The sequence below is a fragment of the Hypanus sabinus genome, chromosome 27, assembly GCF_030144855.1.
Source record: "Hypanus sabinus isolate sHypSab1 chromosome 27, sHypSab1.hap1, whole genome shotgun sequence".
Classification (NCBI taxonomy): Eukaryota; Metazoa; Chordata; class Chondrichthyes; order Myliobatiformes; family Dasyatidae; genus Hypanus; species Hypanus sabinus.
Window position 1 is genome coordinate 21,471,749 of NC_082732.1, and position 14,000 is coordinate 21,485,748.

Below are 14,000 nucleotides of genomic sequence, written 5' to 3' on the forward strand. Positions count from 1 at the left end.
ACTCTCAAAGACACTTCAACTGTTTACTTACCTTCACAACCTTCCAGAGAAAAACAATTCCCTAGCTTTAATTTTTCTTTCCAACATTGACTGTTTTTTTTTTGTGTCCTTTTATGTTGAGAGCCATATTTAAGTACAAGCTTTGTCTATGTACAGCTGTCAGTCTGGATTTCTTGTAAAAAAAAAATCAATGCTACACACAAAGTATTAGATGCACACAGAGACTCCACACGGTTAGTTTGGTTCACACGCAGTCTCTGCTATTGCAAATTTGATTACATCTCATTAAAAGAGAAGCCATTAACACAACTGAAGCTATAGCATTTATTATAAGTGCCATCCATGCATATCACGACTGGCAGCAACAACTAATGACATTTGGTAGTATTTTACAGCAGTAAACTGATACAAAGGATAGTTGTGCATTTCTCTTTCAGCTAGGATTAATAAAACGTGCAGTAACAAAAAAAATACAAACACTGGAACACTGACTGTAGAACAGCAGTACAGAGAAGAGCTGGTGCTGCACAAAATGATAATGATTTCATCATTATATACATCATATATATGTACACATCACCCTTGGAATGCACAATATCAAAATACTCTGTATTCCTTTATAGAATAAAACCCTGGTCTCTGCCATTTCCCCCTTCCCACCCCAAAAAATAAAAGGACAATTTCAAAGACAAATATATTTACAATTAAGCACATGAACACCACAACACTTTTTTATTCATTTTTTTTAATGTGCCACAAAAGCCAACATTGCTTTTGTTATGCTGGAAAAACGTTGATTTTCCTCCTGCTTGTAGCCCATATTCAAAAACTGCCAAAGTATCCTCTTTTCCTCTTTACTGCAAATACATAGGGAGCTTTCACATAAGACAATGGCAGTGCATACAAGTGAAGATAAGCCAACTCCAAAGAGGTTCAGACTCCTGTTCCAACAAAACCTCATGAAGAAAATAGTATCTGTCCGAGACTTCAATGAGTAATTATCAGGAAATTCAAATTCCAATTGATTTTTTAAAAATATTTGGTGCCTGCAAGGAATCTGTCCATGCTGCTAGAGGCAGTCATGAATTAACAAAAAATACATTTACAACAGTCAAAAAAGAAAAAAAATCCTCAGAGGGATTATGACCCTCTGTCGTCACAACAGCTACCACTGCTGGGTTCCAGCACACTGTGAACAAAGTTGATTTCAAACTCTGAATATGCATTTTCAACTATAGAGGTGCTAGGGACATTTTTTCTCTCTCATTTAAATGTACAACAGGTCAAAAGAATACAAATGAAAATTATTCATCAGGATTTTTGGAACAGAGGAATCCAACCTTGCTAATACCTTTTGAATGTTTCAACATTCAGAAAGTAGGGAATACAAAAATAGGGGTTGCCTTACTTGAAGAGTAAGATCCCTGGTTTTATCCATAGCACTGTAAATGAATAATCTAATTTTGAATTCACACAGCAAACATTCCTTTACCAACTACACTTTCCCTCCACAAGTGCCCCCCGCCACTTATACGAGTTGAAGTTGTGCTCCAACAGCAGCAGTCACTAATGTAGTGATTCTGCCAACTGTTAATGGTAATTATCACACTTTCTTTTAAAATTTACTTCATTCTTCTGTGAAAGTGAACATTTGGAGTCTCCCTCTCCACTCCTGCATTCAAGAATTTTTTTTGAAGATGGCTTTCATATAGATTGGCTCTCCCAAGTCGTATACCTTTAGCAATGCTCAGTCTGAGAATAGTTATTGTATTTCAATTTGGTTTCTCCCTCTTGCTTTCCTCAAGGGCTTATTTACCTTGCCAATTACTCTGTTGTGGCCTGAAATCAAACACAAAAGGTTTTTGTTTTCCTTCATTCTCCCTCCCTCCTGCCCTCATTAATCATCAAACCACCAGTTGCCTGAGGAATGGCTGCAATCACCCAACAAAGACAAGCAAGGCCAAGTGACAGGACCCAGAAACTTTTTACTAGATAAACAAGCCCATGTCTTTGCTTTTGACATAATTGCTGTCCCCTAACTGTAGTGGAGCATTCCCCCCTCCCCCACTCCTTATCAAGGGAAGCCTCAATCTACAATGACAGTCAATTAAACGTTTTCTTTAAAAGGGTATAGGCTAACCTACATATTATATATCTGTATCAATTTTGTGATTATTAATGTTTTATTAAAAATAGAATCCACCTTTTAAAGGTGGTCAGTAATATTTATAATCCTACATACTGTATTACAAAGTAGGCTGCCCTTTATGGCAGACCTGTCAAATAGAGCAGCATTAAAATTTCTGATGTGCTGCTGCCTTCTGCTACTTAGATTATTCCGTAAATATATTTTTGAAACTATTTGCATTTTATTCTCTTTTAAAACAGCAAGAACGCAACACTACATGCATAAAAAATTTCTTAACAGTGCAGACTGCAAAACAAACTGATTAATTTCCATGGGGATCTAAACTGTGTGTAGAGAGGGTTTATTTAGCCCTTTACTTTGTAACTCAAGCACACTGATCGAGGGACTGATCAGTACTTTCTTGCACTGACTTTTGAACTAATAGATCTTGAATACTTCTACAACTTACTTTTTTTTTAAAAATAGTGGATGTTCTAAACAATCCAACAGTATTCAGGTTAAGCTGGCATCTTCCTCATAAAAGCTAAACTTCAAAAAATATATATATATTTTAAAAAAACATTCACAACATATTGGTCATTTTAATGTAAATCCATTTAAAATGACACAAACTAACTGGGGTTTTAAAGTATGCCAACATTTGTAAACAATGGGATCCAGCCAATGGCATGACTCTTAAAATTAGATTTCAGGCACTACCCAATGTCTGATGTTATCTCTTGCCTCCCAAAAGCAGGCAAAGCACATCCAGTGAGTCAAAGCCCATGCCTGCTTTACACTGCAGGTTTTGAGTGATAGATGTGAAGATAAATGCTGTTACAGGAAGGAAAAAAAAGCTATTCAGCACACCAATCCCTCTCAGAAATAAGCTGTTGAAGCTTCTCATAGTTAATTCTATAATTTAATCTAAAATCTAAACAAGATTAATTGAAATAATTTGCCCAGACAATTGGCAGCTCCTACAATAAAAAAGTAATTTCTTTAAAAAATTGTTTTAATATGCAGGAATCAGGGAGCTCAGGAGCAAGACGCGGTAGCATTTTTCCAATGTTACTTGTATTGTGGAGTTAGGTGAGTTTACATTAGCTCTACTCTATTTTATTAATACATATATAGACTTGACATTCAGAAATTTACTAAAAGTGTCAAAATTTCTTTCATAAAATCTATGCCTTCAGAAGCTACAAAGCTGATTAATTACAAAATGGAACCATAGAAAGGGGAGAGAAGAGTTGATCAAGAGTGTAGAAGGCAGTGCAGAGATAAACAGCTGCAGGGCAGAAAGGAAAATAAGAAACAAATTGCTTTAGCTATGCACAAGAGAATGGAAATTTTTGCAGTTAAGATTTATATTTGCAAAGTAACAGTAAAGAGAGGGAACCAATACCAATTAATTCTTCAAAATCCCCCTGAGAAACTAATCATTAATTAGTTTCAGTGCCAAGCAGATTTCTTCAAAGTAGCATAAGTGTATCGCTGAGGAAATTTTTAATCCATGTAAACTAATTCATCCTGGAAATTTTACTAATCTCGGTTTCAGAGAGAAAGAGCAGTTGAAAAAATATCTTCACAATTCTATCCATCCAAATATAAAATCACCTCACCCAATGTCAGTCAAGACCCAAAAAACATCCTGCTACGATCTGGAAGCAGGCAAGGTGACTCTGACCAACATTATTTTTGAGAATTGATTTCTACTCAATTTGTCAAAGCACAGCGGTAACTCTTCTGTTAATCTCCTCGTGCTGTAAAGTACTTACTTTAATAAGTATAATGAGAGTAGCAGTAAATTGACAATATTAGGAACCAATCACAGATACAAGCATAAGCAACTTTTTCAGAATTGTAGCTACATACTCTGAACAACTAACTTTAAGCAGGCACTTACACTGCAAACTGGGCCTTATTTTAATGGGCTAAAATTTCATAAAAGTGGAACAAAAAAAATTTAAATCTGACTTGTACCTGCCCTGTCATCAAGATCTAAATGCAAAATCTTAAAAGTCAAATTTCTGATTAACATTTCATATAAAATAGTGAAATATCTTATGTAGGGGTTAAGATCTCGACAATTAAGAAAGTGTCTCATTATTAGGGCTGAATTTAACATCTACTTTCCTGCAAAGGAACTGTGGCATACATCTTGTCGCCAGCTGGTGGCATTGCTTTCCCCTGCATTGTATTTTGAGTAGCTAGATTGCACTATTATAAAAACTTCAGTTTTGGCTGATCAAATACAATTTTAATTATTAAATTCTGTAAAAAGTTACACAAATCTCCAGTTTGATTTATTTACAAATTAGGACATAGCTTGGAATCTTTGGCAAAAGATTTTGTTTGACTGCTATTCTTAAAAAAAAACTTTTTTGTAGTTGCAATTCAAACTCTAGTCCTATTCAATCTGTCAAAGCACAGCAGTAAGTTTACAGCACAAGGAGATTTCCAGAAAAGTATTATGGTAAAGAAAAATAATTACTATAGTAGCTGAAACTTGACAATATTAGGAACAAAATCAAGCAGCAGAAAGGATTGGATCCAGACTTTATGTAATAGATCTATACCTCAAATTTAGCTTATTTATTAGCAAAACTGGAGAAAAAATTATTGATGTTTGCAATACAAAATTCAACATCAATCTTTTTCCTCCTCCCAAAACTTTCATTAACTTTAAATACAAAGTGCACCAGCTGACTCCTCCACTTCAGTATACCTTGCCATTGCACAGCAGGCTTATACCATTTAGTTAAATATTCTTTTTTTGTTTTAATTCCTTACTGCAAACTTAGTATCCTTACCCTGAAGCTAAAGTGCTAAATGCTAACTGGGCTTAAATGCACATTTTTATGGATATTTTGCTGTAGTTGTGCTTAATAAATGGCCAGTTTTAATACTATACAATTCTGCCACCACCCTGCCTCCAAACCAACTCACCTCTAGTTTTTGCTGATCTCTGTGAGGATCGCAAATGATGTGTATGTGTGGTGGTAAGAGGAGGGAGGGCCTGAAAAAAAATTCTAGGGTTTCTGCTCCTGTTCACTATCCAGTAGTGTACCACTATGTGAAGACGTTGAGGGAGAATATAATGGCGACCCACAGCAATTACAACTGCCAGTTATCCGTGTCTCAGCTGCAGGGTCCAATTACAGAGGGTACCAGAGGGCTTCTTGTGGCAGTGAAACTGTGCTTTCATAAAAATCGCAATTTCAGCTGAAGAGGTCAGCCACACGACTCAAGAGAATCAAGTGAGCACTGTTTGTGCTTAAGGAAATGTATTTATTTCACATCTCCAACTAATAATCTACTTGGGTTTACTTCATTAGGTACCAATATAAAAGTTAAAAAGCAGAAAATGCTTCAACTGATTGTGAAGGCCCACATGAAACAAAAAGAGAGGTTAAGTGAGACCTTCCATGAGAATAACATTGCTTGATCAAAAAATTAGTGAGGGTTCACAAATGGAGCATTAACCTACTTTTCTCTTCAAATGCTGCACATTTCCTAATATTTGAGTTTCCCCTTTTCCTTCTGCTTATTCAGTAGTCATGTGAGAGAAGACAAAACATTTCAGCAATAACTGCTAAATCCTGATTATATAGTAATGACACACAAACCTTGACGTGCTAGAATTCTATAAACAATAAGCTCTTGTTAATTGCACTGAAGTAGTTTAAGTTTTCCTTGACTGAATTAAAGCAGGTTATACTTCTACTTCCAAATGCCAAAGAGTACAACAGTGAGCCTCCAGAGCAGATAACAATTAAGAAATAAAAATCTCATAGCCAAACTTTTTGAGTTATATGTTAATGCTTCTCTCTTCAACAGGACCCCATCCCCCCAAAAATCACCCCCGAATCCCACCATTTTGCCACTGGAACAGGATTATAAGAATAAAGGTGAAAACTATCAGGCAAATACCGGTGAAATTGAAGGAAGAACTAAAAGATTTGCTGAGAGAATTAACCTGCATTGCTCACAATGTGAGTCAGAGCTTTCCAAAAGTGTCAGATAAAAAGTAAAATTATTTCAAATGAAGAGCTTAAGATTGCAGAAATTGCAACTAGTATAACTAAAAAAAAAAGCACTTGTGCAGCTCACTTGACTTGTGCAGAAGTAATTACACTGTTTAACTTGAGTGGGAAAATTCAAGTAAAATGGTGTTTTGATTATTGATCACAAAATGCTTTGAAGTTTTTTTTTGCAACACGACTTCCAGGGAATCACAGCACTTCTAAAGAGGAAAAAAATTTATAGATAGAATTAATGACCCAAGTCAAATCCCTGCTCAGTGGTACACATCAGGATTCATGCCATTCCTCGTCTTGAATCAGGCCAGAAAACGACCAAGTTTAATGCTCCAGTGAGCAAAATCACTGTACTGGTATCATGAACTACCAACTCTCAAGTCTAATATACCTTTAAAAAAATCAGTAAATCAAGTTTGTGCAGTAGGTAAACTCTGCCATTAAATAGCCATAATTTCCCAGCAGCCTCTGGTGACAAACTTAGGGCAATAGTGTGCCTGGTCTATTTTGACATCTTTTACTCCTGGATCACCATGTTTACAAAATGTAACATAATAAAACACACTTAATCACTGGCTCAATAGAGGGCATTAAATGAAACAAACAAAAAAAATAAGAAGCTGGAAAGCAAAAGAAAACCATGCACTAGCAAGAACAAATGTTCAGCTAGGAAACACTCATTCAATAAGTTATTACTAAGTTCTTACTGCCCCAATCTTAAGACAGGCATGGATTTGACTTGAATCACAATTTAAAGTGTAAAACAAAAAAGGCTATGCATCCATATATCAGTATTGAAGTCTGAAAGCACTACTTGATGGTGTAATGATTCTTTTTTTTAAAAAGGGGATGGAAATAATCAAGTAGGCACAGCCCCAGAAAGTGCATATATAGAAGCTCCAATTCATTAAAATCAAAAAAAAAAGTGAAAAAGGATGCAACACAAGTATTAAAAGCAGAATGGGGTTCCTATAATGAAATTCTCATTTCCCCACCACTGAACATGCAAAGCTGACAAATGCATTATCGGTTAATATACTTCCCCTGCAGCATCCCTCGACAGGATGCAATGCACTGCAGCCTTTTCCACCTTGGCCAGAGGAAAGAGGAAGGCAGTAACCAGTTTAGCTATTACTATGATCATATAACTTTTGGTAAAGCAAAAGGGATGGTTAACATTTTATAAGATTGCACCGTGCATGTATTCTGTAATCTGTGCTTCACTCCTTTATATTTTACTATGTGCGACTTGGAGACACAAATTCACCAGAAGTTGCTGAACATTCATCTCAGGATACTTCATTGGATTATAGCCACTACCAGTCAAAGAGAGGGACAGACTCCTTTGCCATCACAAAACTACATTTATCACTGGGATGCCAACAAAAACCACATCAACACTTGGCACATGGTACTTGAAAACCTGAATTTTGTGCTACCTTTCTGGTGAGATGTAGTAGCCTCATTAATAAGCATCCAGGTGGGATCTCTGGGGAGAATCCCAACAGTTCAGACTTGGAAAGCTGGTGTTGTATGCACAAAAGCTGAAGATTCAAAGATAATGCAAGCCAAAGCAAGGCAATCTTTGGAGCGTTAGAACACTTTCCCCAGTTACCCTAGTATTTTCTTCAATACTAATCCTGGTACAGCAACTGGATTTTCAACAGAAAATTGAGAGGTTTTTCTGCAGCACCATATTTAGTCAAAATTCTCTTAAAAGAAACTCATTTTGTAAAATATTCCCCTCCCAACTACTGACAGCACCCTTGGCTTCTTCTTGGAGAAACCATCCAGAAGCCAGCTTTCTGATCCCCTATCCGTGTGCATTTCTTCCTCCAAATAAAACCACACACAGGAGAGAATCTCTGCACTGAATGTACCATCCTTCCAGAACCTTAGATCACATCCAAGCCACATCATTCACATGAGCAGTGCTCAGATACCAACCCTTAACACACCCCTTTGATTTAAAAAAATGAAAAAAAAAATCTGTTCAGAGTCAGAAAAAGCTTCATTGCTTGTTACCGCTGCTCCACCGCTGAGGGGCCAACAGCTATCTCCACATTTCGGTAGTGACTGCAAGCTGAGGGCATATTCCCCACCCACCCCCCTCAAAAAAAAGTACAGCTCTCTTGCAGAGTGGTGGTGGGGCCATGTCCAGGCAGCAGTCCAGCGATTGTGGCCAGCAATGGCCGACACAAATAAGCAAGAAGCTAAAAGAACATCCGAGTCACATTGACAGGCAAATTAGACAATGGAATCCCAGTCAAAATCATCCTGGATATCGTCTGGAGGGTTGTGATGTTGAGACATCGGTCTGTGCATTGGAAAGCTGGAAGGCGACATCATGTGTTGCTGGTTCATTCCTGCATGGTGCCCTGCAGAGCAAAAGCACAGTAATAAGTTATAATATGAAACAAAAGGATGGAGTGAGTTTTGTGTTTCTGCAACATCAACTATTTAACACTTTTAAATTATATTGCAGTTACAATAAAATTGAATGATTTCACATAGCTGGAGTGACAGTAAACAGTTTGAAATATTTAAAGGAACCCTTCAAATCCAACCCATCACAGATTTTAACAGGACCTCTACTCACGCCACACTAATACATTTTAATAAGATACCTGTCATAATCTGGTTTTTCAATATTTTATATAAACTTCACCTTGCACATTCAGGGTGACTAAGGAAAAGTCCAATGAGCTAAAATCTAGTTCACCCTCAATTCCTGGGGTCATTAAAAACCTTTCAACATGTCCAATGTAGCTATAAATACGCTTACATTATTCATCAAATTATATTTGACCTTGCAGCTCCAGTTTTTGGGAGGGATATGTCAGGTTCATTCTTACAATAAACAAGCCACGCTCAAAGAAGTCTATTATTAGGTGCTCACTGTGTGTGAGGACTCTACACTGTGATTATACTCAACCCATTAAGAAACTGTCAGAGCAAGCAACTTAGTCTATTTGTTTCTTATTTTGTACAGAAAAACAAAATCTCTCCTCCTATATGCAAAATTGAGGTATCTTAAGTTGCATAAACTTAAAGGAAGCAAGAAAGAACAAAGTAGCAGGGCTAAAAGGTGACAAAGTGTCCTTGGCATGTAGAATTAGGAGAACCTCAAGGCATTTTATACAAATATTAGGAGCAAGAAGGTAAGATAAAGCCAGTCAAGGACAAAGGAGGAAGTCTGAGTGTGGGCTGGAGAAAGTGGGTGAAATCCTTAATGAGTACTTTGCATCAGCATTCATCAAGGACATGGATGATGATAACGACTAGAAAGGGCTGTGCTGATATTTTAAGGCATGCCAACAGAAAGTTCAAAGTTCAAGTGTATTATCAAAGCACATATACCACATAAACCTTGAGATTCATCTTCTTGCAGGCAGCCACAAAGAAACACAACAGAATCATACATCATGCTGTCGGATTGCTTGAAAAACATCAAGTCGTTAAGGCCTGATGCTACAAACCCCAGGATACTAAGTGAACAATAGGGAGATTGCTGGGGTTTTGACTTTTTATATCTTCTTTAGCCTGAGGCAAGTTCCTAGGAGAAAAGCCAATGTTGTTCTGTTGTTTAAAGAGGGCAACAGGAATGATCCAGAAAATTTCACGCCAGTGAGCCTTGCATCCATGGTAAGGAAATTATCAGAGATGGTTCTTAGGAACAGGACTTATTCATATTTGGAAAAGCTTGTTACTGTGCCACACTTCTCTATGTACATTTAATTGTAAGGGGACAGCAAAAACAAAAGAAATACAAAGAAAATGCTGGAAACACTCAGAACTGGCAGCATCTGTGGAAAGAGAAACATTTAATTCGTCAGGTTAATGACTTTTCGTGGACTTGAAATTGTTTAACTCTCGAGAGCAGGGGTTCCCAACCTAGGATCCACAGAGCCCCTTGGTTAACAGTCAGGGTCCATGGCATAAAAAAATTTCGGATTCCCTGCTCTCTAGAGAAGTTATTTTACTCTCCAGAGATGCTGCCCAGCCTGCTAAGTATTTCCAGCACTGGTTTTATTTCTTTTTCAAGAAATTCATTTCTTCTTCCTTCTAAGATGCATTCCATTGGAGAAATGTGTGGTCTAATGCCCCATTCAATGCCCAAATGATCAAAGTGCCAACAGGCTCTCGCACTGCAATGAGCATAAACCATCAGCATTCATTTTTTTAAAAATCGCCATCGTTAAGTATACTAACCATATCTAATTTGTCCCACCTTTTCCTCTTGGATTCGCAATCCTAACCATCATTCAGTGACCTGTACATTGGCTTATGTTCAAGCTATCTATCACTCTAACCAAGATCATTGAAGCAGCAATGCAGAAGGATTATGACTTTGCATTCTAGATCAGAAATTACATGGAAGTTATAATGCATCTGTTTTTGAGATTACATACACAAAGAATATATGGCTTGGAGGAATTGGTGTCATTGGGTATGCTTTACTGAAAATCTGACTAAATGGTGAAGTGAATGACAAGTGTGATTGTGAATCAGAATCAGGTTTATTATCAATGGTATGTATCATAAAATACATTAAATTTAATTTATGAAATTAAATTTCATAACTGGGAAATACGAGGGGTGATTGATAAGTTTGTGGCCTATGGTAGTAGGAGTCAATTTTAGAAAACCTAGCACTTTTATTTTTCAACATAGTCCCCTCCTACATTTACACACTTAGTCCAGCGGTTGTGGAGCCTATGGATCTTGGATCTCCAGAAAGTGTCCATGGCAGGGGTGATTGATAAGATCGTGGCCTAAGGTAGAAGGAGATGAGTTATACAGCTCTCATTACATGCACATGCAGGTCAACTCTTTGAGTGATTATGCAGAAAGTTTAAAGTTAATAACACATCTCCTTCTACCTTAGGCCACGAACTTAACAATCACCCCTATGCATTATTAACCGATGGGTTACTACTGATTCTGATTCCACAATTACTTCAATCAGGCTGTCAAAGTTTAGGCTCTCAAAGCAGCTATAAATCATAGCCTCTGGCCAATATGGTCCCTGCATACAACGTTCCCTCAGTCACCATCTTCTGGATTGGCCACAACACTTTTTATTCTACTTCCTTTATGTCCTTTACATCTGTTTTTCATCTGGAATATGTGTCTGGAACTGTTGGAGCCTGTGATTTGCAGCTTGGAGATCCTTTAGATGATCCAGCGCTTTGCTGTCAACCAAAGGGATTCTAGGAGGCAACGAGTGTGAGCCTCGAGGCGAGGGCGCAAGCTGATGTTGGACTCCATTTCCCTGATTAAAGTGACTAGAAAGATTGAAACATTGAGGCGAAGGCGGAGGGTAAGCGGCGGCTGCCTGCCTTCTGATCGCTGGTGGGATCACTCTGCTGCCGGAGCATGGAGCCCACTGCTCTGCCCAGAGGATGTTACCGAGGTTTTCTGAGTATATGGATTTGGACTATGGACTCTTTTTTTTTCAGTCTTATAAGTGTTTTATATTGTGCTTTTGTCCATTCTTTCCTTTTTTGTGAAGGGAAGGGGGATGGGGGGGGTCAACATTCTTGATGTGCTTCTTGCAGAGGAGGGAAGTCTGAAGGTCAATGTTCTTGGTGCTTTTTTTGGATTAGCTTTTTGTGCAAGGAGAGGGGGATTTGGAGGCAAATGTTCTTGTTGCATTTCGTGTGGGGGAAGAGGTGTTTGGGGGTAGATGGTTGCATTGCCATTCTTTTTTGTGCAGTGGTAGGGGTTTGCTGTTTCTCTCCAAACTTTTTCTTGGTTTTGTGGCTATCTGGAGAAGAATCTCAGGGTTGTATACCACATACATACTTTGATAATAAATTAAACTTTGATCCTTTGACCCATGAACTTTTTAAACTTAAAAATACCCTGTTAAAAGCCAAAGTTTCAAAACTGCAGATATTGATCCGCAGAAAACTGCAGAATTAATGCAGAAGACCAGCACAATCCTTTACGTGTGGGGCCTAAAGAGATGGGGGAGCTCTTAAGTAGAATTTTTGCATTTAGATGGACACAGAGACTATATAACTGAGGCAAAACAGCAATGAGATAATGGACTGTATACAGATTACAGCGGAGAAGGTGATTGCTGTTTGAGGCAAATTAGGGTTGGGTATAGATAGTGCAAATGCAACCAGGCTTTTTCTGCTGATACTGGGTGAGACTAGAATTTGAGGTTATAGGTTAAGGATGAATATTTAAGAGGAACCTGGGGGGAAACAACTTCACTCACACGGTGCATGTGTGGGTGGGCTGAAGGAACTATTTCTGTGCCATAGTGCTCTATAACTCCACATCAAAACAATCTTTTAAGTAATCACTCTGAATCTACACAGAACATTTTCTGCACAACCAGTGAAAATATCACTTTGCACAAAAGACTCGTGAAAGGCGAGAACAAGTAAATAATAATAGAATGCAATGGAGTTAAAAAAATAATGTATCACTAGTGCTAAGATTAAATCATAATAATCTGCAAGTATCCAGTTTACAGAAACATGACGTCCCTAGTCAAGCCATCAGTTACTATTTACAGCTAGTGGCTCTGACAAATTGGCAGTGAATCCCTTTTCTGAACTTGCAATAAAAGAATCCCTACAGAAGGTAAGGAGTTTCAGATTTGAACCCAGCAAGAATGTAGCAACAGTAATACATTTCAATGTCAGGTTGGTATGTGACTTAGGAACTTTAGGTGGCAAAATGGGAGAGAAAGAATTTTGTCAAGCAGCTGCAGTCCCTGTAAAAGAGATGGCACAAGAAGCACCAGTTGTGGAATGAGTGATTGGTTAAGCTGGTGGTTAGGATGCTATGCAGTGGGCAGTTGTCTAAGTCAAGCTTCAAGTACTGCTGGAGTTACAATCATCCAGGTAAGTGGAAATTATTCCATCACATTTATTTCTTGCACCTTCCAACTGATGAAAGGCTTTGGACAATCAGAAGAGTCAGAGCATCAACTTACAGTGTAACTGTAGCCTGTACAAGCTGGATAATTCCTATTATTTTTAATGAAGTGCGCTAAAAATTGGGGGAAATATCAAACAGATGTAAACAGTTCTGAGTAAGATTACTCCCCACTGAGGCTCACAAAATAGAAATGGCAAAAGTACGGACAAACAAATCTTGATCTGAAAGTGTCAGTACATCGGTGAGCAGAGAGTGAGAGAGATCTGCTGATTTCACAGGAAACAAATTTAGAATGCCATTGAAAATGACCCACTATATATGATCTACTTTAATTGATGTCCTTCACCCTGGCATCACCTTCCAACGACAATGGACCCAAGACCAGCATAACAGTAGATAGCTCCTTCCCAACATTAGTCTAGGTTTTGGCTCTGATAAAAACCAAAGCCCACCCAACTGAGAAAAATAGCATTATCAGGTTAGGCAGGACTGTACCCTAATCAAAAAATTACAGCATTTTAGTCCATTACATCCACGCTGGCGACATGACCCAATCCTACTTGCAGCATTTGATCAATAGGTTACTACTCTTCAAGTAAACATTCACTTATTAAGTACAAAGGTGGTTTTATCCTTTCAGGCTATAATTTTAGAATTTCTCCTACCCACCATCCCCATCACAACCTGCTTGAAAAAGTGTTTCCTCATCTCCCTTCTAATCCTTCTAATTATTCCAAATCTACACCCCCTTGTCAGGATTTTTAGCAATTAGATCTTTTCTATTTATACTATTGTGGCTCCTCTATTTAAAAAAAAACTTTAGATAATTCTCTACTTAACCTCCAGTGTTCCAAAGGAAGCAATTTTAGCCGATCCAATCTTTCTAGACCTGATAACATCCTCATACCTTCTCCTGTGCAATCATA

At 37.8% G+C, this 14,000-nt stretch overlaps 1 protein-coding gene across 5 annotated transcripts in view; it reads right to left on the reverse strand.

Annotated features, from left to right (window-relative positions):
- Nucleotides 1-310: 310 nt before the first annotated feature.
- foxj3 (forkhead box J3) overlaps nt 311-14,000 on the reverse strand; it is a 146,803-nt gene continuing 133,113 nt past the window's right edge. For all 5 annotated transcript variants that reach the window (XM_059951882.1, XM_059951885.1, XM_059951884.1 and 2 more), the window contains one exon: nt 311-8,549. In XM_059951882.1, coding sequence (XP_059807865.1) covers nt 8,419-8,549 — 131 coding nt within the window. In that variant the 3' untranslated portion in view covers nt 311-8,418. The remainder of the gene's footprint in view (nt 8,550-14,000) is intronic.